This window comes from Calypte anna, chromosome 3, assembly GCF_003957555.1.
Source record: "Calypte anna isolate BGI_N300 chromosome 3, bCalAnn1_v1.p, whole genome shotgun sequence".
In the NCBI taxonomy this organism is placed as follows: domain Eukaryota; kingdom Metazoa; phylum Chordata; class Aves; order Apodiformes; family Trochilidae; genus Calypte; species Calypte anna.
Window position 1 is genome coordinate 462,876 of NC_044246.1, and position 27,825 is coordinate 490,700.

Here is a 27,825-nt window from a genome sequence, read left to right on the forward strand (position 1 = left end):
CTCTTACCACTACTGAGGCACCTACACCAGAAGTGTTTGTGCCCCGTTTCTAACCAGACCGAAGAAGATGTTTGTCCCCTGACCCCCGATACGGACGTGTGACAAGCAGGGTGCTCCTCAGCCCTGCCTCTCACACCTCTCCAGCACTCACCCCAGCAGCAGTGTCATGCCTGATGTGCTGCCAAGCAGCATCTGCTACTTTTCCAGGATTATTCTTTTAATGAAATTTTTGGAGTTAATTCACCTTTGAGTTATTGAGTCTGACAAAGTTACTATGCTCTTTCATTCCCTGTTCAAACTTGCTGGGTCAGCTTTCCCCTCTCCTCCTGGCAGCAGCTGGCAAAGCAAGCACCTGGGCAAAGGCCCCCCCTGCTTGTGCACCCTCCCAGAGCTGCAAAGCACTGCTGCAGCCCTGGACACATCCAAACACCCCCTTGACACACCCCTACATTTACAGCCCAGCTCCTGCCTCACTCACAATTTATTCTATCCCAAAGTGTTGCATTCCCTACAGCAGAAGTCACAGTCAGCTTTCTCTACCACCCCAGTGTCACCCCGAGGGGATCTTTCCACCACATTCTCTCTGCCCAGTTTGAGAAGCTTCTGCCTCCACCTCCATTCATCAACCAGACAAGGGGCAGTTGATTCCCTGCAGAAATCGTCGGTGCAAAAGCCGGCGCAAGAAGGGAAAGAAAAGAATCTGGGGACAGATGCTGCTTCAGCTAGAGCTCAAACATATGCTGAGGGGCAGCATGTGCCACCATACCACTGCTCCTCACGTTTCCCTGGGGACCAGGAGGGACCCAGAGAGACCCTGTGGGGAAGCAGGAGCACAGCAGGCTGGTGAGCACTGTGTGCTCACAAAATGCTGAAAGGCAAGAGGTGAGCAGGAACCAGAGGTGGTGGGACAAGGAGGGAGGGGACATCAGCTCTTTGTTCTTGTCACCTCTGTTCCCCACACTCATTTTACCACGCTGCTATTTAATTATTGTACATCGACTATACAAGAAAGTGGATTAAGCTAAATTATGTATAGAAGAATTCTGGTAATTAGCTAGATTTCTCTTATGAAACAAAAGTGGAAAACTTGGCAAGTTTTGGATCATCTGTTAGGTACTGCCATGGCTGTGCATGAATTCAACTGCTTACACACAACTGTCTTTGTTTTAAAATGAGCACATGATGGGGCTAATAAAATACAAATTAATTTATCCACATTGCTACTTTTAATTTCTAATGACTTTTGCAAAGTATACTGGATATAATTTAGCCTGTTTTTAAGAAAGCAATATTTTGAGGATATTTTGTGGTTTTAAAATGTGTCTCAAACTAATTCATCAATGTTCTTTCAAAGATCAAAACATGTAATTTACAAACTCTTTCTCAAACTCATATAATTAGAAAAGCCCTCAAATCAAAAGCTCCACAAAGAAAACAAAGTGAAGTGAGTGTTGGTCCTGAGATAAATTTTACAATTAACAAGACAAGCTATAAAATGTTTCTAGAATAACTATGGCATTATGAGAAAGTCCTAGAATAAGTAAAAAACAGTAATAATCCTAGAATAAGTGAAAAGTAGTAAAACACTGTCAGTCTGCATATCACACAAGAATAAAAGTCTATGCTACCATTTCTGTACCAGAGAAGCCTACCATGTAGTTATCTTCCAGCAAGTGTTAGAAAATATGTTCTGAAAACACCCAAACACAGACATGGCTGGAATGAAACTGGAATTTGGGAACTAAAATATCTCTATCTGAGGCCAAATCCCATCTGTTTTATTAATGTCATGAATCCAAGTAAACTCCATTGGACTGCTTTTCTGAAAGAGAAAGCAACACAACCCAGCCATGTGTATTCAGCTAATATACACTGTAGGTAACTCCCCTGAGCCTGAAAGATAACTGAGTATTATCAGTACTTACTGTTGAAAGTGTCAGTGTTAAGTCCAAGCTCAACACCAGGAGACTGCCTGAAGCTGCTGCTGAGAACACTCTTGTGTCTTCTTTTTACAACACTGGATGATAACTGGGTGTGAACAACTGAAAACACCCAGCTTGACACCAAGAAAGCTTTGACCTGTTCCAGTAAAATCAAAGGGGAAAGAGTTTCACTGAAGCTTACCTCTCTGCAGAAGAACATTCAGAAGTGAAAACCCTACCCAAAGGAGCCCTGCCACAGGGGAGGAAAGGATACAAGCTCTGGTAGAGAGGGATGAGTGACTTGACAGCTCTGCTGGCATTGATGCACGTGGCACAGATGAGGCTTGGCAGCAGCTTTGCAGTCACAATTGCTCCATCGAAGAGAGGACCAAAGAAGGGCACCTGTGGACCCCAAAAGAACAATGCCAGTCAAGCCAAGCCAAATGGTCAGCATGGAGCAACTTACAAAACCACCAGCAGAAACACACTGCTGGGCTCCAGAAAGGGAGGTTATCTGGTTCCATTAGAAGCAACAGCTTGCTCTAGGTGTCCTCTCCAGATCCTGGCCAAGAGACTCCTCCAAGCAGAGCAGCACAACACCAAAACAAACCCCCTTGGCAGGTTGTAGCCCCCAGACCATGACCACCAAGGTCCATGAGGTGGGACCCTTGCCAGCACCATGTCCCGTGTCGTGCTTTATAGTACTGACATTTGGAATAAAAAGCATCAGACCAACTAGAGAAGAGCAGTACATTCTGCTGTACAGTATGTGACAACATTATTTTCAACACTGAAATTTCTGGTGTCATTTATCTCCTAACTCTTTAAGTCTTCCATAATTGCCATCACCACACTTTGAATAGGCACATTTCACAGAATATTAAACATGAGCTTATTATTCACATGAACAAAATCCTTATGTGAATTTGAAATCGATGTTCCCTTTTGAGCAGCCATTAAGAGATGTTTACTGTCTCACATCCCAAGAGGAGACCCTGATTCACTGGCTGAATCCTACACGGGCAGGAGATTTTGCAAAGAAGTATTTGTTTCAGTAATCCCCTATAAAATCCTTCCATGGACTTCACTGAAAGGAAAAAAAAATATAATAAGCTGATGCAAGGTAGCAAGGGCTGAGGGAAGCAGAGGAGATGGCAGAAAAACCCCACCTCTCTGAGGCAGTGCCCTGTACAGAGGGTGGGATGGGCACAAGCAGGTGGAACACATCAAGGTGTTCAAACATTGTTCCTTCAGGGTTACCTCCACAGGAACCTCCCCTACAATGTCATGTGGTGACTTGTGGCTCTTCAGGTAAGGGCTAAACTAGGTAGAACAGATGTTTTTTAACAGAGAAAAACGTCCAGAATTGCATACCTAAGACATGACTTTGCCATACCAAACCTAGAAAATTTAAATGTGTAAATATGAACTGTTGTTATTTACAAGTGATCAAACTCATTTCCCTTTCACAAACTCAAAATGAAAAAAAATCCCAAATCCAAAACTCAGCCCAACCAAGCCCTTGAACAGAAGCTAGCAGCAATTATCAATATTTAAGCTCTGGATTTTTTCCATCTGTACAGAGGCTTATCACATAAATAAATACCCTCTATTATTCTTCTGCAACTGCTTGTGGGTGACTGTGACAGTCATTCAATAAATGGACAAAGGGAATAATATAAATCCCTTGCATCCAGGGAATTCCTCTAATTAGAAGTGGCAATGAATTACAGAAGAAATTTGGTTTTAATATAACACCTGCAAATGACAGCTGTCTTTTCAGGCAGTTATTTTGTCATTCCTTTACTTAAAATAATTACCTGCCCCTGCTGCCCCCCAAAATAGATTAGTGTAACATGTTTCCACAGTGGGTTTGCCTTTTTCTTAAATATTACCATTACTATTCAGGCAGCTGAAAAGGAAGGTGACAGGCAGAAAATCTATGCCACCAAAGGGATAATGCTCTAGAGCACAAAGTTTTTCCTCTTTAAGCAATACATTTTTAACAGATACTCTTCTTACAAGTATTGACAAAAGGAAAAAAAAACAACTATACTTTCATGCAAGTACAAATAAGGAGGATAAGTACATACTAGAATTAGAAGTATAACAACATAAAAAAATACTACATCTTTTAAGTCAGATTAGCACTTAAATATGCTACTACTGTACAGGGAAATTCACTCTCAGGGGTCTTTTTGTAAGCTGTTTTTACTTAAAGGACTTTGTTTTACTGTTTTTAAACCACCTGGAGTCTAGTAGATTTTAACACAGTATTACAGAATTTGTATACTTTAAATACAAAGTGTGTATATTTTATACACCTTATATATGAGTATCTATAAATATAGAAACATCTCTATATATTCTCAGATTTAAAAAGAAAAACCTTGCAGTGAGCACCATCCAGAAAACTTATCAAAAACACCTCCAATCTGCCTAACATTTTAAAACAAAAAGGTCAGCAACAGTTTTCTCTGAAGATTTGCTAGTCATACTCCAGAAAATCTGTGTGCAGTACTTCTCTGCACTACAGAATTGCTTTCAAAGAGACAGGCAGGCCAGCTCCAGGAGAATCCTACAGCCCAAGAGCTCTCCTCAGCATCCCTGCACAGTGCAGAGCTCAGAGTGCAGTGGGAGCTCCCCAGCGTAACTTGCACAGAACTGGGAAACCTGTTTTATCCAACCATGTTGCAAATCATCAGATTATTTCAAGAACTGTGTCCCAGGCACACACTTTATCAAGAAGCACACATTTTCCACGACTCAAAGCTGGCACACCCTGGCAGAGAGAAAAAGGAAATAATGCAGAGGTTGGGAGGAATTTTGAGTGAGAGCAACCGATTCCACACGGCCAAGGAAAAACAAAGCATGACCCACGCAAAACCAGACCCCGGGGCAGGGCTTCCCCATGGTGGTTCTGAGGTTTCCAGACCCCTGGACTCACAGCCCAGGAGCACACCAGCAGCCCGAGTGCCTGCCTGGACACAAAGCTGGGAATTATTAATTCCCGAGCAGATCTCCCGGCCACGCTGAGGGTCATTAAAGTCAATGGAACTCGCATCTCGTCAGCTTCCATCTGCACAGGGGGCTCTGCCCTAACGAGGAGCTGGAGGGGGGAGCAGGCTCCCCACGCAGCACTTGTCTGGTGTTAAATGCCCGTTGGAGGAAAACAGAGTTGTGAATGGCTACAAAAATATATTGTGCTTTGATAGGAATCAAAAAAGCAAAGGGAAGCATCCCCTGCCCCAAGTACTCCAAATGTCAACGCAAGTAATCCGTGAAACAAAAATTAATATTCAGCCCACTGCCAACACCTGCTTCACTACAATTTCCCAGAAAAAAATAATTATTTCTGTTGCATGCAGTAAAAGTAGGCAAGGTTAAATAAACCTTTTGAGCACAAAGACTTGCCCTCTATAGCAAGCACCACTAGTTAAAAGAGTGGGGAATGGGTAAATTATTGTACCAAATGGCTGAGAATTAATCTCTGATGACTAGCTGCAATCTAACGAGGCATCTGTGTCCCAGGGAACCCGCAGTATGTCCCTGGCGGTATGTGCAGTGTGTAGAGTCTGCCTGGCATGCTTTGTCCTCTTTTGCAGGCAGCTTTTCGTCTCATTGTTCAGAATATCCTCATGCATCTGTGACGCGTGGAATGCATTCACACTAACAGACTTACTATTGTCTTCCCTCAGAAGCTTTGTCGAGCAAAGACTGCATCACGGTTCCTGATAATTATATTGCTTAATTAATCAAGACAAAAAAAATTTGCAAATCATTGCCCCGTTGCCAAGCAGGCAGATAAAAAATGAAAACAATACAAGCTGAAGCAATATAACAAAAGTAACAGCTATCTGATCAGAAATTCTTATATAATGAAGCTATTAATGCTAAATCGGTTAATGTTAACATTGCTCCAGGTGTCTCTACTTAGATGCAAACAAAAAGGCTAACATTATGTATATAAAAGGCCAAATGTTGCCATGGATTCTGTAACCTGATAGAGAGGACAGCCTTTTCATTTGATTAGGGAATGCAATTTAAATACCAGGGACTGAAGCCAAACAACAGACATTTCTCTCTGCAAGCCTCTTTCATTCACCCTGGGGTCAGTAGCTGGTGAACAAAAGGTCAGCCACACTTGCCCTGGAAATGTCTGGATTAATTTTATTACATTGTAATGGTTTGTACTTTAAATGTACGGATAACACTAAATTTCCAGTTAGCTATTATTCTTTCTGCCCGCTGGGTATTTTTGACTAATATGGAAGATGACATAGCTTTTCTCCATTGGTTCACAGAATTTTCAAGCAATTTCATAACACTGGGATCTGATTTTCCTGATAGAACATTAAAAGCTAAAATTCCCAAGAAGTAAATTGCAGAACTCAAAACCAAGTGTAGGAAAAATAACACAAATCAAGTTTGAAATGTCCACTGGCAAACAATTGGCTGCTAATGTAAAATAGATCTGCATTCACAACTCAAGAAGTATTGTGTACAGCTAGCAAACATCTTATCTGATGTATACATGTTTCCACTGCTGGTTATTCTCTTGGACAATATTGCCCCTCATATAAGGGAAATGGTATTTATCACACTGATTACTTTTATAAAGTGTATTTTATACAGAGTTTTGCATCCATAATGTCCCTGCAAACATTTATTAAGGTAGCTTTTTATATACATAAGTACAGATGTACATACACACAACCCAACATTTTGCAGTGAAAAAAAATTCCATTAATTAAAAAAACCAAAAGGCATTGAAAATGGGGTTGCATAGCAGTTCTTTAAACAGAAAATACTAAGCCTCAAGTACTTTGTTTGATGTAAGGATATCCAAAGCCTACATCATCCCATTGAGTCAGATTACAACGATGGTCTCAAAATCATGTGAGGTTATGCACTATACCATATGTACAACAGTGACCGAGCCGTATGGGGTGAATTAAGAGCAAATTAGGAACTTAAATCTTTACTATTTTGCTGTGTTGCCTGACACTAAAAACTGACAATGATTTGAAATACCATTCTTTGTACAACAACTCCTATGAGTTGAGAATTCTGAAATACTTCCTGAATCACTAAGCATGAATATAAAAAGAGTTAGTAGCCATCTGAATTCCTATTAGTAATTCTAGTTTTAAAACAAAAGGTCATTGCTCAGCATCCTTACACAGTGAGATGGACAGACTATGTTTTATATTTGCTGGAAAAACAACCCCAAACTCTAAACTCTGAGCTTTATTTAAGCAAGAAAACTGTTGGTCACTTGCACAGCACACAGAACAGACCCAATAAAGCAGCCAAAACATACCTCTGGTTTCTTCATTATCTCTATGAAAAACATGTGATTCTTCATGGGATAAATAACAATTAGAACATCTCCAAAGTCTGTGGGTATAATGCCTCTGCGGTAGTTCCTGGTGTGCTCAGACCAGACGATGTGAACCTCATCATTTCCCAAGTGACGAAGCTGCAACAGCAAATTGGCTCTTTATTAATCAGAGTGATAACAACAGTTTATGAGGGGTCATGGCTTACAAATTGAATTACAATGCTCAATAGTAGAAATATTTCATTACAGAAAAAGTTAAAATATTGTTTTTCTCCAGTTGCTCATGAAAAGATCAGCTAAATAATTTGCTCCATTCAGCGCACATTGTTGTCTGATGGCTTAATTAAGTCATTATCAAACTAGCCATTAGCACGATATGTTAATGTACAGTACCTACAATAATTTAAGATGGGGATCTGAATTACTCTAACAAAACCCTAGTCAACAGAACATCATATTCCAGCTAAAATAAGGAAGCTGTCACAGAAACATTAAGTGCCTTGACTCCTGTCAAGCAACTTCCCCTCGTGAACCACTGTTACTGAATTTATTGTATTACAAACAGCTCCGTGCTGACTCTGTCTGGAGAGGGCTTCTGTTTGAAAATGTAAGCCAAATATCTGGGCAATGTGAGTGAAATAACAACAGGAAATACTGTAGGATTTGCCTTTTTATTTGGAAAGAGAGTTGCATAAAACATGTATAAAATCTAAACATGCCATATACCAAACGCATCGAGAAGCCTGTGTGTTTGCTTTTTTACTGGAGGAACTGGAGGTGATCTAACAGATGGCAAAAAGTATTTGGCAATCACATACAAGCTACACACAATAGTTGCAACTGTAAGCTTTAAAGTTAAAATTTAATCCACATGCAGAAGGCCAGCACAAAGTATAAAGAGAATTTAAGTCCCGCTTCAAGCTTAAAAGACATCCCTGCCCCCCCTCCCCAATTTGATGCTGGCCCCTGGAACAATGTGCACAATACAGCTAACAAAGAAGCCAAAATGTAGCTCTGCCTTCTTTACTGTCTCTGTGCAGGGAAAAAAAGAAAGGAAAAGAAAAAAGAAAAAGGAAAAAAAGGTAGTGATTTTAATTGGTAAATAACAACTGAGTACTCTCCACAGGCCTTGTGTCAGCCGGTACTGCACACCTGTATTTCCTCTCTCCACAACCAGGTGAAGTCTCTACTGCACAAGTAGAAACTTTCATTCCTACGTATTGGGTGGCAAACTGCACCCGAGTTATAAGAGAAGCATGGCAAAACCAGAACACCTCAAGAGAATCAGAAAGTTAATACCATGAACTTGGCTTTATTTTACTCTGCTAGAGTGCAAACTGTAAGCTAAGTTCCTGGAGTGACTTAGATTCTTAGTTTATTTTAAATGAAACAGAAGGTAAAGAGTTGTATTTTGTTTACACCTATGAAAACATCATTTTTGGTCCTGCCTGAAGACAATACAAACCATTTGTGTCTTCCAAAAAAAGGAAACATTAAGAGTACTATTGCTAGAGCTTTTTATATGGACAAAAATCAGTTCAAATCACGGCTCTCATGGTCATCCTGATTTCTGTGCACTCCCTTGTATTCTCTTATTTGCTCAGTAAAAATAAAGCAACACCCAATGAAATACCTGTGTTGATAGTATCACAGTGCAGACTGGCACAGACAAAACTAAGCAGCAACTTACATTCAGAACAAGATCCTGACTTCACTTGCTGTGAGCAGATGCAGCCAGGTCACCTTAAAACCCATTAAAAGGCAGATGTAAAGTTTAGTCTTAAAAAACTCAAAAATCTCTCTGGCTACAGACTGATTGCTGTCTTGTGCACAAGACTTTGTGCACAACAGGTTACAGAGAGCAGGGATCCAGGTGAGGCTGTTCCACCCTTGGGTGAAGCTGAGCTGTGAGTTTCTGTGCAAGGACCCAGCTCCCAGCAGTGACTCCCAGTGCCCACCAGTGCTCAGCCTGAACCCACAGCATCCTGACACTGCAGTGAGCCCTGGCCCCACAGCACACAGACAGCCACAACAGTGTTATGTAGCAACATCTGCTTTGAAAAGCCCAACAGCCAAAGAGGGAAACAGAATTCTGTAAGGTAATCCAGCTGTCCAGTGGGACGGGGCAATGCAAACTGCTCCTCATTCTGTAAAAACAAGGCATGACAAAAAGGTTCTGTGCTGCCTGCCCTCCTATTGCTGCCAGAGTGATAAACAGCACAAACCACCACAAGACCAGAAAACAAAATATGTCCAAAAACTGCTTCAGAGACCCTTTTTAAATCACAAGGATCTATTCTGGTAATCAAATACTTTTCACACTGTTGAACCCCCAAGCCCCTCTTACTTGTAACACATCCAAGACAACAAAATTCTGTAAAACAGGGAGAAGTTAGATCAACCAAGGCTTGTTGGGCTTGTTTGAGACAGGACATGATGCCTATGAGCTCAGAATCTTGCAAACATCCTGAGATAATAAATCCCTTCCTTTGCCACAATCCTCATGGCACGCTAGTAACTCATTTTAAAGCTGGAGTCCCATCTCTGATTTGCAGTCAAACTTCCTGAGTCATTGTGTTTGTAAGGCAAAATGGTACAAATACAAAATCGGTATTAATAAAAAATATTTGCTCTTGAAAGATCATTTCATTGATAAAAACCATTGTAATAATCTTATCTGCGACAACAAACCAGCTGCTATTTTCCTGTATTCCTCATGCAAAATAACAGCTGTGGGTAGATCCAGTACCCTGAAGGACATGAATGAGTTTTGCTTAAAGGTCCAAAGCAACACAGATGATGAATCTGGAGCCCAAGTCCTGTGCTGTGCTCTCTTCTCCCCAAGCTAATCAGGGGGCAAAAAAAAAAAAAAAAAAAAAACAAAGAAAAAGAAAAACTACACACACACAACAATTTTAATTAATTAATTAATTAAATAATCATAGAATGGGTTGGGTTGGATGGGACCTTAAAGATCTAGTTCCAACTCCCCTGCACAGGCAAATCCCCAGGCAGCCAGGAAGTAACAGAGTTATTTCAAAGCAAAACCAAACTACAGGCTCAGCACAACTACCCAGGTCTTTCAGCTTGTTGCTGACTTGAACCACTTCTCTACAAACGCTGCGGAAAGGCAGCTCTTGAAACAGCAACCTCTTCTCTCCCCAGGCAAGCCACGGGCACACGGCTTTCCAGCCTGCAGATAATCCCAGTTTTCCTGAGCTTAGGAATCCATGTTCCCAGCTCAGTGTCTCGGCCTGGGAGCTGGGTCAGTGTGCGGGCTCCGAGGAGCATCTCGCTGTGGCTGCTGATACCTGGGGTGTGTTCCCCAGCACGGGCCCGTGGCAGCCACTGGGCACGGTGTCCCCTCTGCTGTGGTGTCCCCTGTGCTGTGGTGGTGTTCCCCGTGCTGTGGTGTCCCCTGCACGGTGGTGACCCCTGTGCTCTGGTGTCCCCTGCATGGTGGTGACCCCTGTGCTCTGGTGTCCCCCTGCGCTCTGGTGTCCCCTGCATGGTGGTGACCCCTGCATGGTGGTGTCCCCCGTGCTCTGGTGTCCCCTGCATGGTGGTGTCCCCCGTGCTCTGGTGTCCCCTGCATGGTGGTGTCCCCTGTGCTCTGGTGTCTCCCGCGCTCTGGTGTCCCCCGTGCTCTGGTGTCCCCTGCATGGTGGTGACCCCTGTATGGTGGTGTCCCCCGTGCTCTGGTGTCCCCTGCATGGTGGTGTCCCCCGCGCTCTGGTGTCCCCCACGCTCTGGTGTCCCCTGCGCTCTGGTGTCCCCCGTGCTGTGCTGTCCCCTGCGCCGTGGCCAGGCTGCTCCCCGAGCACACCTCCTGGCCTGACCTCCTTTCCCTGCTAATTGCATTACCCAGCCAGCTGGCTGCAGAGAGCAGTCGTCTGCTTGACTGAAGAATTCCTGCTTTTGGGGAGGCACGGCTGCTACTTTTGCTAAGTAACAGTCGGTCCTGACATCCCCATTGTCTGGCTGACAGTGTACCCATCCTAAAATCTAAGTTTTATTTGTAAATTAACCAAGAAACTTCCTGCCAGAAGAGTGCTGCCTGGAGACTGATAATGTGTGCCTTTCATTCCCTCTCACTCTTACTGTATCACTGCCAATTTGTTTTTCTGCAGCCCGCCAGCCCTAGGCTATAAAAGCCTTGTAAGACATAAGTGCAATTATAGTCCTGGAGTCAAATGAATTGGACAAATCCAATAGCACAGCTCTGTCCCCACTTTGCAAACCCCTACAGCAGTTAAATTAGCTGCTAAAAATCTAATCTAGCTCTAGCTAACAAATTTCTGCAGCGAAGGAGCAAGAGTTCAGTATGGGGTTGCAACCAGATTTCTGAATTGAAAAAGTTCTGCTGTGACAATGGAGAAGATGGAATAAATCACTGAAAAATTCTGCAGCTCATTTTAAAACGTTAGGTGCAATTTAGGTAGAACAAGACAGGGGACAGTAGGATGCTGTTACTGGATTGATTTTCATTTTTGCCTGAAGACAGCCAGATTTTTAAAAAAAGTTTAGAACCAATGATGCTGAACCCTACTGCAGCAAAAGAGATCAGCTGAATTTTGATTATCCCACTAGAAAAGATTTCTTTCAGGGCTGAGACTTACTTGGAGAGTTTGTTAGTTTTTTGTTGGATTTTTTTTTTAATGAGCAATATGTCAGCATATACTTCAAATAAAGGAATAAAAGCTGCAAATCACAACTGTTCTGCACAAAAATATGGGGCCAAACTCATCTTTGGTGGAAGTGCACTTATTCTTGTGAATTCATACCATAAATTAATTTATCCTCCTGTGTTCAGTAAAAATAAAGAAACATAACACATTTAAGCAAAATTACTGCATCTGCTTAATTCCTCAGCCCACAGAATTTATGGCCTGCTGTACTACTTCCTTGGCCAGCAGGTGGTAAGACCTTCTGTTCAGCTCCGGAGCTTGCAAGAGAAGCACAGACTCCTTTCTGCCTGTCTGTAGGCAAACAAGGCAAAGATGACAAAGATTTCAGAGATAAGGAGGACCTTAGATCCCAGACTGTATCTGTGCAACCCCAGCTGATGGAAGCAGGGAGAAACCAAGAAAAAACAGTTGTGGCCCCCACTGCATCCTGATTGTCACCATGATAGAATTTTGTCCTCCCAGTAGCCTTGTCCTCTGTCACCAGGCAGCTCAGCATCTCAGCAGTGATGCTGCACCTGAACCAGGTGTTGCAGAGCTCACAAGCATGGTACCAATGGGGGGAGGAATAAATACATTTTCCTCCCGTTTAGTGTGCTGCAGGCAGGCACATGTTTCCTTTCAGGCACACACACCAGCTCTGGTCTGCACATGCAAATGCTGCCAAAATCAACATGGCACTTTGGCAGTCAGAGGAATTTTATTGCTAAAGCATCAAGGTACTTGCCTTTATGCATTTCAGTGTATGGCTTCCACAGCAAAGATTCACAGGTGAAATTTCAAGAATTTGTAACTTTTAGGGTTGTAAGAGTACCTGCATGATGTTAAATATTGCCTTTAGAAATAGTTCAGGTATCCACTAATGCTCAGAAGACTGGTTTCATATGCAGTCCAGTTCATCCATCAGCATTTTTCAAGAATTAGCAATCTTGCAGAGACTTTACAGTGCCTCTGAAATGCATCTTTGCCTCCACACTTAGCTGCAGTTTGGTAAAATTTGTTAAGAAGTCTATGCTGATTTGCACTGAAATACATGCTTGCTTACAAAAGAGCTGTGACAAATTAAATGAACCTGTTCTGTGCAGAAGCATGGAACCATGCAAAATTATAGGTTAAAAAAGACCTCTGGAAGTCATCTGGTCCAACCCACTGCTTACAGCTCCTGAGGTCCATTAGGTTGCCCAGAGCTTTGTCCTTCTTTACAGGGATACACAGTTTGATCCCTGCAGGGTTCCATTCCTATAGCAGATTTAAGGGTTTTTTAAAAAATCTTAAAGCAATTACTGTGTGGTATTCTCTGTGGATAATATGGACTGGAGCTGGCCTTGTTTCCCAGCACTTCAAGAGTTGGGGACTGGCAACTACTAAATGCTTTTGCTTTTTATTTCACATGAAGAAGAAATTTTCTTCAAGCAAACGTAGGGAAGACAATTAAATAGAATAACCAGACTCTCTAAATGTTTGTATTAATCCCTAATGTGGGTGGGAATTAGGAAAATCAGTAAAATAGACTGCAATTAAAACCCATTTTTCCCTTGTGGTAGTTCTGTCAGACTGTGCTCTCTCCTCTCCCAGGTGGATATATTACTCAACAGATAGAGGATATTTCACTGCCTTTGCTATTCTGACACAAAATCCAGGAGCTACGACTTACAAGGGGGAAGATTAGACTGAAAGACCATGATCTGTTTAGGAAAAATAAGACTGGGATAGATAGACATGGTAGCAGTTCTCAAGCACAAGTAAGTCTGGCTGCAAAATAATTTGTTCTCCCTATCCATGTGGGTAAGACTAAATGGGCTTAAACTGAAGCAAAGGAGATGCTACAAGAAGTCTTCTCATGTTATGAAAAGTAAGAGCCTAGGAACACATTGCCTAGGGAAATGGTAAAGCATTCATCACTGGAGTTTTTAAATAGCAGCTGGATAAATAGTGGCCAGAAACAATAAAAATGCAGACAGTCCTGCGTTGGTAGAGTGATGGAGACTGTACAGCCTCTTGGTACCTACATTAGTCCTCCCTCTCTGCCCTAAAGGAATCAGGTTACAGGTTTTTTCCACAGTCACGTAAATTCACTAATTTAAAGATGAGTTTCATACATAAAAAGAAACAATTTTTTTCCTTTATTTTTTTTTTCTTTTTAGCGACAGATATCTTAATAAAAAAGAAAGGATCTAGCTTTACTATTAAATGCTGAGCAGTTGTTTAGAACCAGCAATCAGAAATGCCATCTTTTGAGGAAAAGCACATGTTATTCTGAAACTAAATGGACAGTCACCTAGTAAATACAGTCACCCAATGACATATTTATAGATCATTTTTAGAGCACAATAGTATCAAATGGCAGACTGGATGGCTGCAGCAGCATTACAAGCACACATTAGCAACCTATGTAGGACAAGTTGCCAATCCTAATTAAAAAGGCAAAGATTTGGTATGCATTTAGAATCTTCTTTGACTCTAAGCAGCAGTTGGCAAGCAACATAATCTCAAATCACTCCTTGCTAGGAAAGACAAATGATTAAGTACTGATATCAAGAAAATTTTGGGCTGGGTTCTGGCTATCTTTGAAGCAGAGTCTGCTTGTCAGAATTGTGAATAACTGGATAATGGCTTTAAATATCAGCTGGCTGCTTTTGGTACTATGCTTGTCACTTCTCTTTCACTTCTTTTCTTTTCTGTTCCACGCTGGATGATTCATCTGTAAGGTTTTATTATGCTGCACTTGGTTGTTTTGTTCTACCAAACTACAACAGTTTTGGCAGGCAGACATCATACAAATGAAATTATTGCTAATATTATTACTAATGGTGGTATTTGAGGCTACCATGGAAATGTTAACTGTGCTTCAGAATCCAGAATTTAGATGCCATTTAATTCAGATAATGTAGCTGCAGAGCACCATGTGGCACGGCAGAGATGGGCTGCTAGCACCAGCTCACACAACCTCTTTTGAGTTTAAACTTCAATGTAAGCACTTGAAGACTACAGACAACATTTTGAAATGCACAGCAAATAATTTACCTTTTTGGTGAGTGAATCATCTGAATCTGAGGGCATTCTTGTAGAGACATGAAAAATGATTTCCACAGTAGAGGTAGCATAGTAGGGGGCAGTGAGCCCCGTGCTGCCGTTGCGCTGCAGGCCGCCCATAAACCCACCGTGTGTTGAAAGGTCAACCTGATTGATTGAAATCCATAATTAGAAGAAATCAGAAGACTGCTGAAGAATCAGTATTTGTTTATATATCAACTGGTGAATATAGGACTCTAGAATTCTGTAGCCATCCCAGAGAAAGAGAAGTTTTCTCCTATGGGCTTGAGACCTTTGCACTAGATGTGCCCGTTTCCCATTCCTGTGTCTGCCATTTACTAAAAGCAAACATCTCTAAGCAGTCATTATCCATATGGCTTTTTCACCTTCCTCCCAGCAAAGAACAGCAATGCAGCAGAAACATTCTGTCACAGGCTGCTGCTCTGGGGACTCTGCCCTCTCACAGCACACACCACCAGAAATAATGATAAAGTGCAGAGAACATACAAACAACCAGAAAAATTGCAAAAGAAACTGGAGATTTGTACAAAGAGAGAAATCTTCAAAGAAATTACTCCAGAAGATTATTCAGAAGTGCCTCTCTGAAGAAAAGCCTGTGTCCACAAGGTGGTTTGTTTTCCCAGCTACACCAGCCTGATGGTCCAACCTCTCCCTGCAGACCTTGTATCACTTAAATCCTTAAACATGAAACACAGCTACTTTCTGTTTCCAAAGCCCATAAATGTTCATGTCATTTAGCTTACTGACACACCATTTCAACAGTGCAAAGTAAAACCAAACAAAGCAGTCCTGTGGGTGGGTATGTGGTCTGACCTTGTGGAGAGCTAATCAGAGCTAAAATTAAGGTCAAATTATGCTATAGCTCTTAATGATGCAGAAAGCAGGAAAGTCCATTGCAGTACCACCTGTCCATTAGAAACAGGAAGGATGCATTCATCCAGAAGCAGAGTGTGGATTTACAAACCTCTGCTAAAAAGGTGGTATTATAAGTACTGCTAAATACTAGCATCCATTAAAATTTACCTTTTGAAAATTAAAACCAGGCAGTGCTATAAGCAACTTGCTTTTCAATGTGACAGCTTGCCTAAATTTAAGACTATTACCTCCCAGCCTAGTCCAGCAACGAAATCTTCATATGCCTGGCTTCCCCTTGCATTGGACAGGATGGAACACTTGTCCTCCTGTCCTTCTGCAATGTAGAACACTGCAATCTTGTGAGTTTCACGGCTGCAAGCAGATACCAGAAGAAACAAGAGTTAAAGTTTCAGTTTCAGAAGTTTCTTTTATGCAAAGAAACACATCACTCAATTGCAGAAATGTATTTTCATCATTTTTTTTCCCCACAGACACCACAGCTCAGGAAGCAGAGCCCAGGCTACTCCTTCCCTGCATCAGCACAGGGAGTGATGAGCAAGTACCAATTACAGAGCTAATCACTCACAGCTGTGCGACCTTCCAGAGACAGCACGACTGCTCAGGTGCTAATGGGAGCATCACAGAATTTTAATTATAGGGCGATGATATATGAGAAAGAAAAAATGTTGACTTCCAGATCCTGGGTTGAGTTTTACAAGGCTGACAGTGACAGTTGGCTTCTTTGGAAACAAGCTGAGAGGATTTGGTATGAAAATTGTTGGGATATAAAGAAAATCAGAACTCCACAATGCTGCAGAAAATATTCAAATAGCTGGATGTCAAGTAATGAAAAATAAAACCTAATTTTCAGAACTCTATTCTGCCACTACATAACTGCAGAATAGTTCTATGGAGATTGCCCCTTGAAATCTGCTTTTGAGATGAGATCACCTTGCAGAAAAAAATTCTTTGTGTGAGCTGAGCCAGGGTAGAAGAGAATTTTGGAACTTCTTCCCTCATATCCCAGGTAAAGCAAACAGGAAATAGGTTGCTGTGTCATATTATTTGGTACTAATTTTTACTGATTTTAATTCTGTTTATATAGTGCCAGTGACAAAAAACTTTGATTATTCAAGCTCCAGAACTCTACAAAAACAATCCATTTTTCATACAAATATTTGTATTGCTAGCACATACAATTTTAATGAAGTTTGGATTTTGGTGACATACTTGTTCTTTCTTAGGAAAGCCCATCTGTCAATGGTGTGTTCAGCAAACATCACCTACCATTGCCGGGAATCCAGGTTTTTCAATTCTCGCAGTAATTTTGAATTTTTCTTAAGAAGATGAAAGCTTTTCCTATAAATATATAAAAAAAAAAAGATTTGAAGGAAAACTTAAGACAATAGAGACACAGTATTTACTCAGTTCAATACCTAAAAGAAGGGAATCAAATTAGCATGTCTCAAACTATTTTTAAAAAATATTATTATAAAGCACGTACAGATGTCTATTTAAAATCATCACTGAGGCAGGTATACGCGCAAGTTCAAAAGGATGACTACCACCCAGCTGTATAATTCTTACTTCCCTAAGTGTGCACGGGTGTGGGAGTACAAGTGAGAAGAGTAAGAATACTGTAAATGTGTTCTGAATCCTCTCTTCCTACCTTCTGTCCCAGGAATTCATTCCCAAGTCGTTTAGCAACAGCCGACAGAAATAAAAGGAGGCCTGAGGTTCAGCAGGACGTGGTTCTTCTTGACAGCCCACCTTCATACTGGAGTCAGAGCTGCACTTAAATATATACTCTTTTTCCTGGGCACTCTGCCTCAGCAGGGCTTCAGTGATGGCATTTTCTTGGTCGTGGCTCATGCCAAAGGGTGGTGGTGAGGGCTCATTCAGCTTGCGCTGGGGATGCAGAAGGCACTCGGGACTGCTGCTCCCGATCTTTTCCAGCAACTGGTCAAGAGCATCTTCTCCTTCTTCCACCTGAGCAATGTCCTTCTGGGAAATGAAGTTGTGCTCAGGGTTTCCTGAGATGACAAAGGTGTTGGCTGAGCTCTGCCGTGGGAGGCAGCCCTCCAAAGGCCCATACAGTATTCTGCCATCCCAGGAGTACTTCCCAGAGATGTCCCTGACGATGACCCTGACACTGGAGGGGGCTGCTGCTGGCTCAGTGTCTGCCTTCTTCTCTGCAGGGATTTGGAGGTAAGATATGAGAGTGCTGTCATTAAAGACAAAGAGCTGCAGGTTGGGACTCCGGAAGACTTCAGAGGACAGCTCAGAGGACTCCACGTAGGAGTTGTCGTGGTTCTCACTAAGGAGACTGTGGAGAATAGCAGGGCCTCCACTGAGCGGGTAGTGGCTCAGGTGATTCACCAGGTGAGCCATAACCATCCGTGCTGTTAAAGGTATCAACTCCAAATTCCTCCTCTTTTTTTCTAAAACAATCAATGAAAAGATGATACATCAGGAAGAGCAGCGAGAGGCAATCAGGAAAGAGCATCTGGCAAATTTCTGTCATATTTCAGACACCTGCTTTATCTGTTCCCTTAATCCTTCCTGTTCAGGAAGATCTTCACAACCACTTTCCAAGAAATTTTACCTGTCACGTATTTCTATTTTATTTTAGCTGTGACATTTAAACCTCTGTGACATGCAGGTCTCCACATCCCACACAGTAAGGCCTGCACACCAGGCCCACCACACCTGCTGTCACTACACTGTCCTCTGGCATGTCAAGCTGTTCCTCCTTATTCCCCATTCCCCCACAGCCACCATAGCAAGAGAGGGACAGGTGCAACCATCAGCCAATGCTTTCTGATCTTTACCATCGTGGTGGTAAGGTTTGTTGTATGAGGCAGGAGGAGACTTTCTGGATCCCAAGATGTTCCCCTCAGAGCAGACAAATGGATCAGTTATTTCATAAGCCACTGGCCCTCTCCTTACTTACCCTCAGCAACAGTCAGCAGGTTGCCCAGATCCATGGAGGGGTGGCACTGGGCAGGCTCAGAGCTCTTGACATTTCCCAGTGGCAAAAAGGGATCATAATCACTGGAGGAGAGATCTGCCAGACTCAGCACATAATGGCTCTGCTGAGTGTACGTAGAGGAGCCATTCACACAGCAGTGCAGGACCTGCAAGCAGGCAAGGACACTGAAGGAGTGACCAAGTGCACACTGCAGCACCATCTAAACACATTCAGTGAGGAGTCACACAACAGATTTTTTACACTGTGAAATCCAGGGCATGCTACAAAAACCACCTACGTCTAAATGCAGCATTTTTAAAATAACACTCTTTGCTCTTATCTTGTTATTTTGACATTTTGCATATTTACCTTGTCATCTGCACAACTTCCACCCTCACTTTAAGAACTCATGATTTTCTACAGCTTGCTAAAAATGCTTCTGTGCCTAACAGGATCTGTGAAAAGCATCTTTAAGCTTCTAGACACAATAAATCAGGTTCATTCCTCATACTCACCCTGTAAATGTAGTCCAGTAAAGGTGCTTTGGATGCATGCTGATCTTCAAGAGCACCAGCAGACACTGGCTCCAGTAGCATTTTCATGGGCAGTGCCATACACCAGTCCAACAAGCAAAGCAGCAGTGAAACTATAAACTAAACAAAACCATGTAACACAGTGTTTAGGTATATTCTACTAAATTCACCCAAAATTAAAGGTATGAGCATGAAAGTTTAAATCTGATTCTGGTTCTAAGAGACTCACCTAATAAACATCTCGTACAGCACAAAGAAAGCAGGGAAACTGCTCTCTTCAGCAACATACCTTTTTATCTGCTTCCACAGAGGAGTACTCAGCACTTGGCAAAAGAAATGCAATAGTGGCCACAAGGATCTACATTAAAATAAAAAGAATTCCAGATAGACATTTAACTTTCACTATAAAGACAGAGCATGAGCTTCATTTGAACAGGGTATGAACAGGTTAAATTGTCTTGGGAGCATCTAACTACCCTTGCAATCAGTGTCCAAGTGAAATTAAAAGTTTCACTGAGCATTTTGGAAACAAAGAAATACAAATGAGAGATGCCCTGGTCCTATGTCTACAGCAAGAACATCTCATAACAATTGCAGAAGAAAGAAAAAGCTAAAATCACAGTGGGTCAAGCAAGGAATTAATTTCCATGCAAACATTTTAAAGAAACTGACATACTTCAGTAATTTTTCTGGAGAGAGAGGCTTGATACTTCTGAAGCTTTTGCCAATAAGAAACCAGCAGCTGAAGAACATCACAGGCTACTTGAGCTACTAGTTTATTAGAAAACTGGAAAAAAAAAGAAGATTATTAAAAGCCAAGTAAAACTTTCAGATACAATACAATGCATCCAGTTTTCCCACATCTTAAACTATTTTGTATCTATGCAAACAATAAAAAAATATAACTCTTGCAAAATCTCACTGCCAGCATCAGGACACAGCAGCCCTGGCAGCAGCTATGTCATCTCAGTTTGCTCTGCTATGGGAAGAGTCTTCAGGTACATAATCACATGCTATTTTTGCAAATATTTTGCACTTCTGTATAGGATACGCCCCTGGGGACACTGAAGAGCTGTGAGAGACTTCACAGGAACCAGAAGGATCTGAACCATTCTCACTGAGTATAATGAGCCACTAATTAAAAGCAAGAGGAGACACTGTTGTGAAGGTGGCCAATGCCACATCACTGAGGCTATGCAGCTGTGTGTTAAGCAGCACCCTCTTAGAGCTTGAAGCAATGAAAAGACAAACCAGCAGACTGTGCTCCAGATAGCCAGCAACTATGGTAAAAAATAAAAAAACCCTCTTTTATACAATTTTTATTGAGTACAGAGACTGTCACAGTAATACCTTCAGTGTCACACCTATGACATTGATGGCCTCCTTCACCTGGGGATGGTTGGTGCACTGTGCTAGCTCTTCACATATCCAAACTCCAAGGCCACAAATGGCAATGCATCTTTTTTAAAAGAAAAAGTGTTTTTGTCAGAAGTTTTAGAAGAATATTTAGAAAAGAGAAAAAAAAAAAAAAAGGAAAAAGAAATACACAAAGACTCAACCTCTCTTTTCCCACTCCCAGATCACACAACAGGTCAGCACCTTCATGGCATGGAGTGAACCTTATCTCAATAGGGCCAAAGTGAGCAACTCATCCAACCAGGATCAACCAGGCAGCAGCAACAGCTCAGTGAGTTGTTAAACAGCAGCAAGAAAGACTTTACAGTTTTTTCTTTTACTCGGTATTTTACCTTGCAGCTTCACTTGGTTCCTCTGTAGCATTCTTCAGTAAAATATTTATGAGGTAGCACTAAAATAACATAATAAATTAAAATAAGCATCTTTTCCATAAAACTACTTTAATGCTGTTGAATTTTGACATAGTTGCAAGTGAAATATCTAATTCTCAGTCTTTTTTTAAAGCATTTTTACTGACTGCCAATTTTGTCACAGGAGAAACACTTAACAGCTGGAATATAAAGGCCCTTGTGGGTAAATCTGACTTAAAATCATGTACAGGAACTAAGATGGAAATTTATATGTTTTCAGAGCTGATGGGTTTTCACTAATTATGAATTGATCATTTGCTAGTAGGAACTATAGTGTTTAAGTTCTAAGCAAGCCATATTTTAAAAAATTTAGTATATTTTTCAGTACAGAAGATACACTTTGAAAATCTGGACTGCTTTAATACACCTCCAATGACTGTTTGAGGCCTGGTGAAAAAAGCAAACCAGGAGCCAAGCCAGCTAAGGGTTTTGCATTCTCTCTGGTTCTACCTTCCCAGCCCACAAGAGGAACTGGGAGCTGCACCCCAGCTGTACCTACCTTCATGCAGTGGCTTGTGCCAGAGCAAACTTTTGGACAGGTTTCACCTGCAGGTGGTACTCCAGGTCACCTTTGTTGGGTCTTTATGGGATGGTGTGTGTGATTTTTAATCTTTTTTTCCCTAGCAAAAGTATTGCTGTGAAGGTGGTTCAATTACAAAGCTTTCCATCCAGCAAAACAATTAATGTCTCAAGGTCTTCTACAGAATTTAATTCTTAGGGAAAAACAATTCCCTTAAGTTAATGGTTCTGTCTAATAGAGGAATTTTCTTAACATTTTTCTATAGCACAAGTAAGGCAAAAAAGCCTCCCCTTATGCACACCCCACAACTCTTCCAGGACAAACTAATATACACAGATACAATGAACTTTAAATAATACCACCAACCTAATTTAATGAACTGACCTGGCAGACATCTGTCTGGAAAACATTGCATTTGATCACAGGCAGTTCACTCTCCTTGAAAATAAAACGTGATTTGCAGTGTCTAAGATGTGCTAATTTCAAAGTGCATCTCAAGCAAAGCAATGCTTACCAAGTAAGTACATACACTGTGAGCAGTCATGGGGCTTTGAGCAGGAGGAGGGATTTATTTTCTAGTAAACATGAAGTGACTTTATAGTAAAAATGTTTGGTCACACAAGGATTCACAAACCAAAAGTGAGTTCACCTTCACATCTGACGTTCCCGCGATGAGATCTCCAGCGTCTGAGATGGGCCTCAGGAGTGGGATTTCTTGGTAGATATTTGGAAAGCAAACAAGAGAACCAAGGATGGTGTGAGCTTCTGAGCGGGGAGCCTGAAGAGGGAAAAGTTGACAAGAAAATGAAGATGGCCTGAGCTATGAGATAGTGTCTATCCCCATGAATACCAGATGTGCTGTACTGACTGCAACAAGGAACCTGCCCTGAGGAGCATGTCCTGGCAGCTCTTCCTTTTCAGCTGCAGCCAGAGCAGCATTAAAGCAGTGACTTACAGACACTTTTCTGCCTATGCTTTTTGCTGCAGTGTTGCTCTGCTCTTTTTCTGAGACCAAGCTTCTCCTCCAGCAGGGACCTGACCCTGCTCCTAAGCATGTTCTACATTTTTACTAACTCTTTTGTTATTACACAGTCCAACTACTAGTGATTTGGTGTCAATAAAAAAATACAGATCAACCTAAAGAAAAGCTGTGTGGGAGTTTAAAGCACTAATCCAGCACTACTATTAGCTGATTGGGTGACACAGAGGACAGTGAAATGCACTCAACCTGACTGTGTACGTGATAAAACCACACAGAGATTCCTACTTTAATACAACCATCAAAAGAAATATGGCATGAGCTGTAAATGCATTAACTACTGCTATATCATCTTGTGTAATGTTGAAAATAAATGCACACTAGGTTTAATGCTTGTAGGAGAAATTTTCCAAGGAAAGTTGTGTTTTCATTTCTTATTAGCAATTTCAGCTTTGGATCAATGATCAGGCTGATCAGTTTTTTAAAAAGAGATGTCAGAACATTATTTGCTGTAAAACTCTTTGAGGGACAATGGAAAAAGCACAGTGAGGCTCATCCTTTCAGCCCTGCTGAAACAGGAGAGGGCCATGTCCCTGCACAGGGCTGCCTGCTCAGCCCCACAAATGTCAAGAGCAGCAGTAAAAGCACTTGGCCAACACGGACAGAAAGGCCTCCCCTGAGCTGGTGCTTCCTGTGCAACAAAGCCTGTCTGCTTCCCCAGACCTTCACCCTTATTTTGGCAGCCCATCACTCATTTGCTGTTTTACTCATCCTTCACTAATTTAATCATTTAGAGCCACAGTTCTGTTAGTGTTGATATTTACTAAGAATTTCTACTTTGCCAGGAGGGTTCCATATTGTCAGTATCTGCTCGCTGGAAAAAGCTGATGAGATTGTGAAACCCAAGTCCTGCTTTTAGCACACCAGCCGGGGATACCATTCCTCACACTTTGGCCTTTTGATGAAACACCTCTGCAATCCTAGCATGTCACCTTATCCTGCAATTTCACACATCAGCTGCCATGGTATCTGCCCCAGGAGCCCCGTCTGGCCTGGCACTAATGAGCCACCACCTGTTAGAGCAGAGCTTGTTAGCGCAGGGTCCGCTCACCTCCAGCAGGTCTGAGCTCAGCACCCTGGCTGCTGCAGAGATGAAGTCCCCAATCAGCACTGTGAAGCCAGGTAAGCTCAGGAAGAAAAACCAGGGTGGGCAGTGCCTGATGACAGTGTTCAAGATATCCTGAAAGAGAAGGTACTGTGAGAAGAAGAAGGAAAAGCCTCGAAATAGAAGAGAGCGTTTGAGAAGATTTCAGTTTGTAATTCACCAGCCCCACAGGAATCAAGGTTCTAATTCACAGAGCCACACACACAGCTCTGTGTTTAACTGATCATCACACAACAACCACCAGTCTCCACTGCAGATGCTTTTAGTAGGAAAAGTGCATTTTTGATTCTGGTACTCTTGAACTCCTGTTAAAAACCCAAAACAAAGCAGACATCTATCCCTCTTCATGTCTAAGCATAAAAGAATTGCTCTCCTGTTAAATAAGACTTAGGATTCAAACCATCCAGACCATTAATCAGTTTAAAATGAAGCATTACCCCTCTCCACACGAGGCACTTCCCAAAGTCACATTACTCAAAACCCTAAAGCATGAGGTGACACAAAGGACTGGCAGCACCCGACTGGTCCTGCAGGAGGAGCTGACTGCAGCTGCTCCCCACTGCGGGGATGCTCCAGCACACGGGGGGCTGGAGGGGAATTTCACTATTCTGGAGAGCTGCAAAATGCAGGGATGCCAAATGCAAGGAGTGATGATACACAGCACAGCTCCACAGATCAATCCATGCTACCCCGACTACTATAGGTCACTCCTCGAGATAATTAAGATAGCAAATATAGATAAGCCTTGGGAAAAAGTGCTTTGCTGAGCTTTAGAAGGAACGGGGCTTTTTGATTTTTAAGAGGCAGCACTACATGTAACAGCCCACCAGCCACAGCTTTGCTCTCAGTAGTATCCTGTGACACAGAACCCATTTGAGATAAGCATTTCAGCTGTAATCCTTCCACGTTTGAATTCATCACAGTCTCTCCAAATCAGACCAAAGTTCCTGTGTTTAAGATTTCCTTCCTACAAGGTTTCAGCAGGTTTAAAATTAGGCACAAAATCCACATAATCCTTACCTGCAACATTACATTTGCTGAAGAATCAGATAAAGCTATTTCTGTACTGAGTAGAAAATTATTTTCATCTTAATAAAATCTCAAAGAGAAGATGCAAACGAAAACCATGTTCAGTGTCCATCTTTGCTGGCTTTATGAGTTGTTAAAGAAGGCTTAAATGTAATCAGAGACCATTTCCATATGCTCCATTTCTACATCAGAAACTAAAAATGCCGAACTCATTTTCCTCTATATAAAGATATGCTTTAACCACACCAGCATTTTATCAAAACACTGCTAAACACCAGGACAGAACCTGCTTAGTGTTCCACTAAGTATTTACAGCAGCAACATCCTATGAAATAACTCGTTTATATTTTAAATCAATAAGATGAGTTTTTAACATAGTAGCAAATAATGCTCTTGCTTTCCTGAATAAGCTAAAATGCCACTTGAGTTAATGTTTAAACTAGTTTTAATCACTTCCTTTGATACATTTTAAAGTCAATATCAGTCAATGCAAACATTCAAAAAGAGAGCAGATGGATGCAGCAGCTCATAAAGCGGGTGGTAAACTCCTGCCTGGGGCAGAACAAAAACCCCACCTTTTTATAATTAAGGATCTGATTAATGCACCGGGCTCCTCGCAGCACAACACACCTGTAATTACCCACAGAGCCAGGTACTGGGAGGTCTTTGGCCTGGGAATAATTGGGCATCAAGCTCCAGGGCAGCAGATGGGAGTACTCTTGTGTTGACATATGCCACAATAAGGGAGCCCATGCTAACCTGGCCTGAAAGGTACAGGGAGAAGTGCAGAGACCCGCTGCAAACAACTGCCCAGCTCCTCTCCTGGCTCCTCAGTCCCATCTGTTAAACACCCCTGTAACCATCACCCCCTCTCTGGCTCTGAGCTGTGGTGGCTGTGCAGAGCACTGAGGAAACGTGGATAAGAAAGTTCCTGCAAACCCATCACTTCAGCACATGAGCATCTGTGAGCTGACAGCGCAGCGTAACTAACACGACTTTAACAAGTGCTGGGACAGCACACACATCCCAAAAAGCTCTGACAACATGCCTGCACAGATCCATACTTGCTACCACTGCAAAAATCAATTTCTGCTCCTAAGAAACCTTTGAAAAACTTATTTTGAAAAGCTAATGAAAAAGTCCTCTGTTTCCCTTTGTAGCTTCAGACACTCCATTCCCAGCACAGGGTGTGTGGTGGGGTGACACAACACACACAGCTATTGGGAGTGATGTACCACTGCACCACAGCCCAAACCCAAGTGTGGTCAGCCCAGCTTGCAGTAGTTACCACTGCAAGTTTTCATCTCAGGCACTCCAGGATAAATTTCTGATATTTTGAGTGACTCCATTTACATTCATATGAGGCAGAAGAGGTCCTGCCTGCGTTGTTGCTGTCCTGCTGGAGCTCAGTCCAGACAGAACAGTCAGGACAGAACCCACAGCCAGGGCAGGTGGCTCCAGGTACAACCTGAGAGTTTTCTGCCTCCCAGCCAGCACACCTTCCTGCACAACAGCAGCCAGGCAGCTCCATGCAGTAATTCAGTAGCATTGCCAGCTTATCAGAGGAGTCAGGCTTATGAGAAAGAGACCAAGTGAGAACATATGTCTTATCAGTGATCTTGCAAAAATCAGGTAATTCAAACAGAGGCAAGTTGTTTCCTTCCCTTCAGAGCACTGCTCTAGAAATGTAAACTGTCCAGCAGCTTACAGCCTAGTAAATGAATCACTTTAATTGAATGCTATGTACACAGTAACTGGAAAAACACAAGCAATAAGAAAAACATATGGTGATGGCAATAGAAATTGGTTTACTCATTCTGTGTGGTGTTGTTTCTTTGCTTCTTTCATAATTGACCTTTAGAACGATAAATGTGTAAAATAATTTTGGTTTATTATGGCTCCAAACCTTTCAGCAATTACACAAAATGAAAATTTAAAAGGAAGTATTCATTCTGGAAGCATTTCCATTGTTTACATAATTGCACAGCTGTAATTTAGTGTTCATGTTGTTAAAGAAAAGTGAAAAAAAGGACCATTATGGACTATTTCAATTCAAAATGATGCTCTGTAGTGTTAAAAATGGGAAGGAGTGGAGAGGAAGCAGCAATCACATGCATGTCCTTCTCAAATGCATTAACCCTATAAATGGCATAATATTTCAGTATAGGTTAATCCAGTAATCCAAATAATAAGGTCATAAACATCTACAGAGTAAGTGAAAAAAATTTATGCAAGTTCACTGAAAGGTCAATTACAAAAATATTCCTCACCTAATTTTTGTTCAAGCTTTTGCAGCTTACAGGTGTAACCAAATAGCCTGCCATCTGCCTTCCTCACGTTTCCAATTGTCCCTCTACAGGAACAACATGGATTTTTCACTTAAAGTTCACTCTGTTCTTCACCAAGAGACACCTCATTAGGGGCTGAAATTTACAGCATGGGAAAGATTATGAATTTACACAAGCCTTAAGTAGTAAATCCTTCGTGGTTTGTCTTAAAGGAACAAATGCTTCCATTTACGTATTCCAAGTTTTAGCTAGCATTTCATTTCAGGCAAGGGTTATCTTTCAAAAAAATTATTCCAGTAAAAATATTAACTATTTTGACACCCTCAGAAAGCACAGGACTGGCTTGGCAGCCTCAGCACTGCCACACTGGTTCCGCAGGGGTCCTGACACAGGTATTCAGGCAAAATGTGTGCCCCAATTTTGTACTTTATGGGGGCTTTGATGAAGTGTTAACAGACAGCAAGTAGAAACAAAATACAACTACCAGGTCTCACATGAAATCCTGCACACCCTTCTGCTCAGGATAAGTTGGGAGTGCTGTAGAAAAATAGCTGCTGGGATTGACTGGAAGAACGGGAGCACCAGTTAATGCTGATTGTAGGAGCATATGAGGAAGATTAAAAGAGTGAGAAAATCACAATAGTCATTCCAAGA

The 27,825-nt window shown here is 41.9% G+C and overlaps 1 protein-coding gene across 1 annotated transcript in view; it reads right to left on the minus strand.

The window, feature by feature from the left end:
- RALGAPA2 (Ral GTPase activating protein catalytic alpha subunit 2) overlaps positions 1–27,825 on the minus strand; it is a 110,188-nt gene that overhangs the window by 39,674 nt on the left and 42,689 nt on the right. Inside the window, exons 25-38 of the mRNA XM_030446930.1 lie at positions 23,801–23,929; positions 22,360–22,488; positions 21,113–21,171; positions 20,715–20,823; positions 20,041–20,151; positions 19,654–19,722; positions 19,347–19,484; positions 18,814–18,997; positions 17,530–18,301; positions 17,148–17,219; positions 16,109–16,232; positions 14,976–15,131; positions 7,246–7,404; positions 2,197–2,324 (exon numbers count right to left, since the gene is read on the minus strand). Coding sequence (XP_030302790.1) covers positions 2,197–2,324; positions 7,246–7,404; positions 14,976–15,131; positions 16,109–16,232; positions 17,148–17,219; positions 17,530–18,301; positions 18,814–18,997; positions 19,347–19,484; positions 19,654–19,722; positions 20,041–20,151; positions 20,715–20,823; positions 21,113–21,171; positions 22,360–22,488; positions 23,801–23,929 — 2,339 coding nt within the window. The remainder of the gene's footprint in view (positions 1–2,196; positions 2,325–7,245; positions 7,405–14,975; positions 15,132–16,108; positions 16,233–17,147; positions 17,220–17,529; positions 18,302–18,813; positions 18,998–19,346; positions 19,485–19,653; positions 19,723–20,040; positions 20,152–20,714; positions 20,824–21,112; positions 21,172–22,359; positions 22,489–23,800; positions 23,930–27,825) is intronic.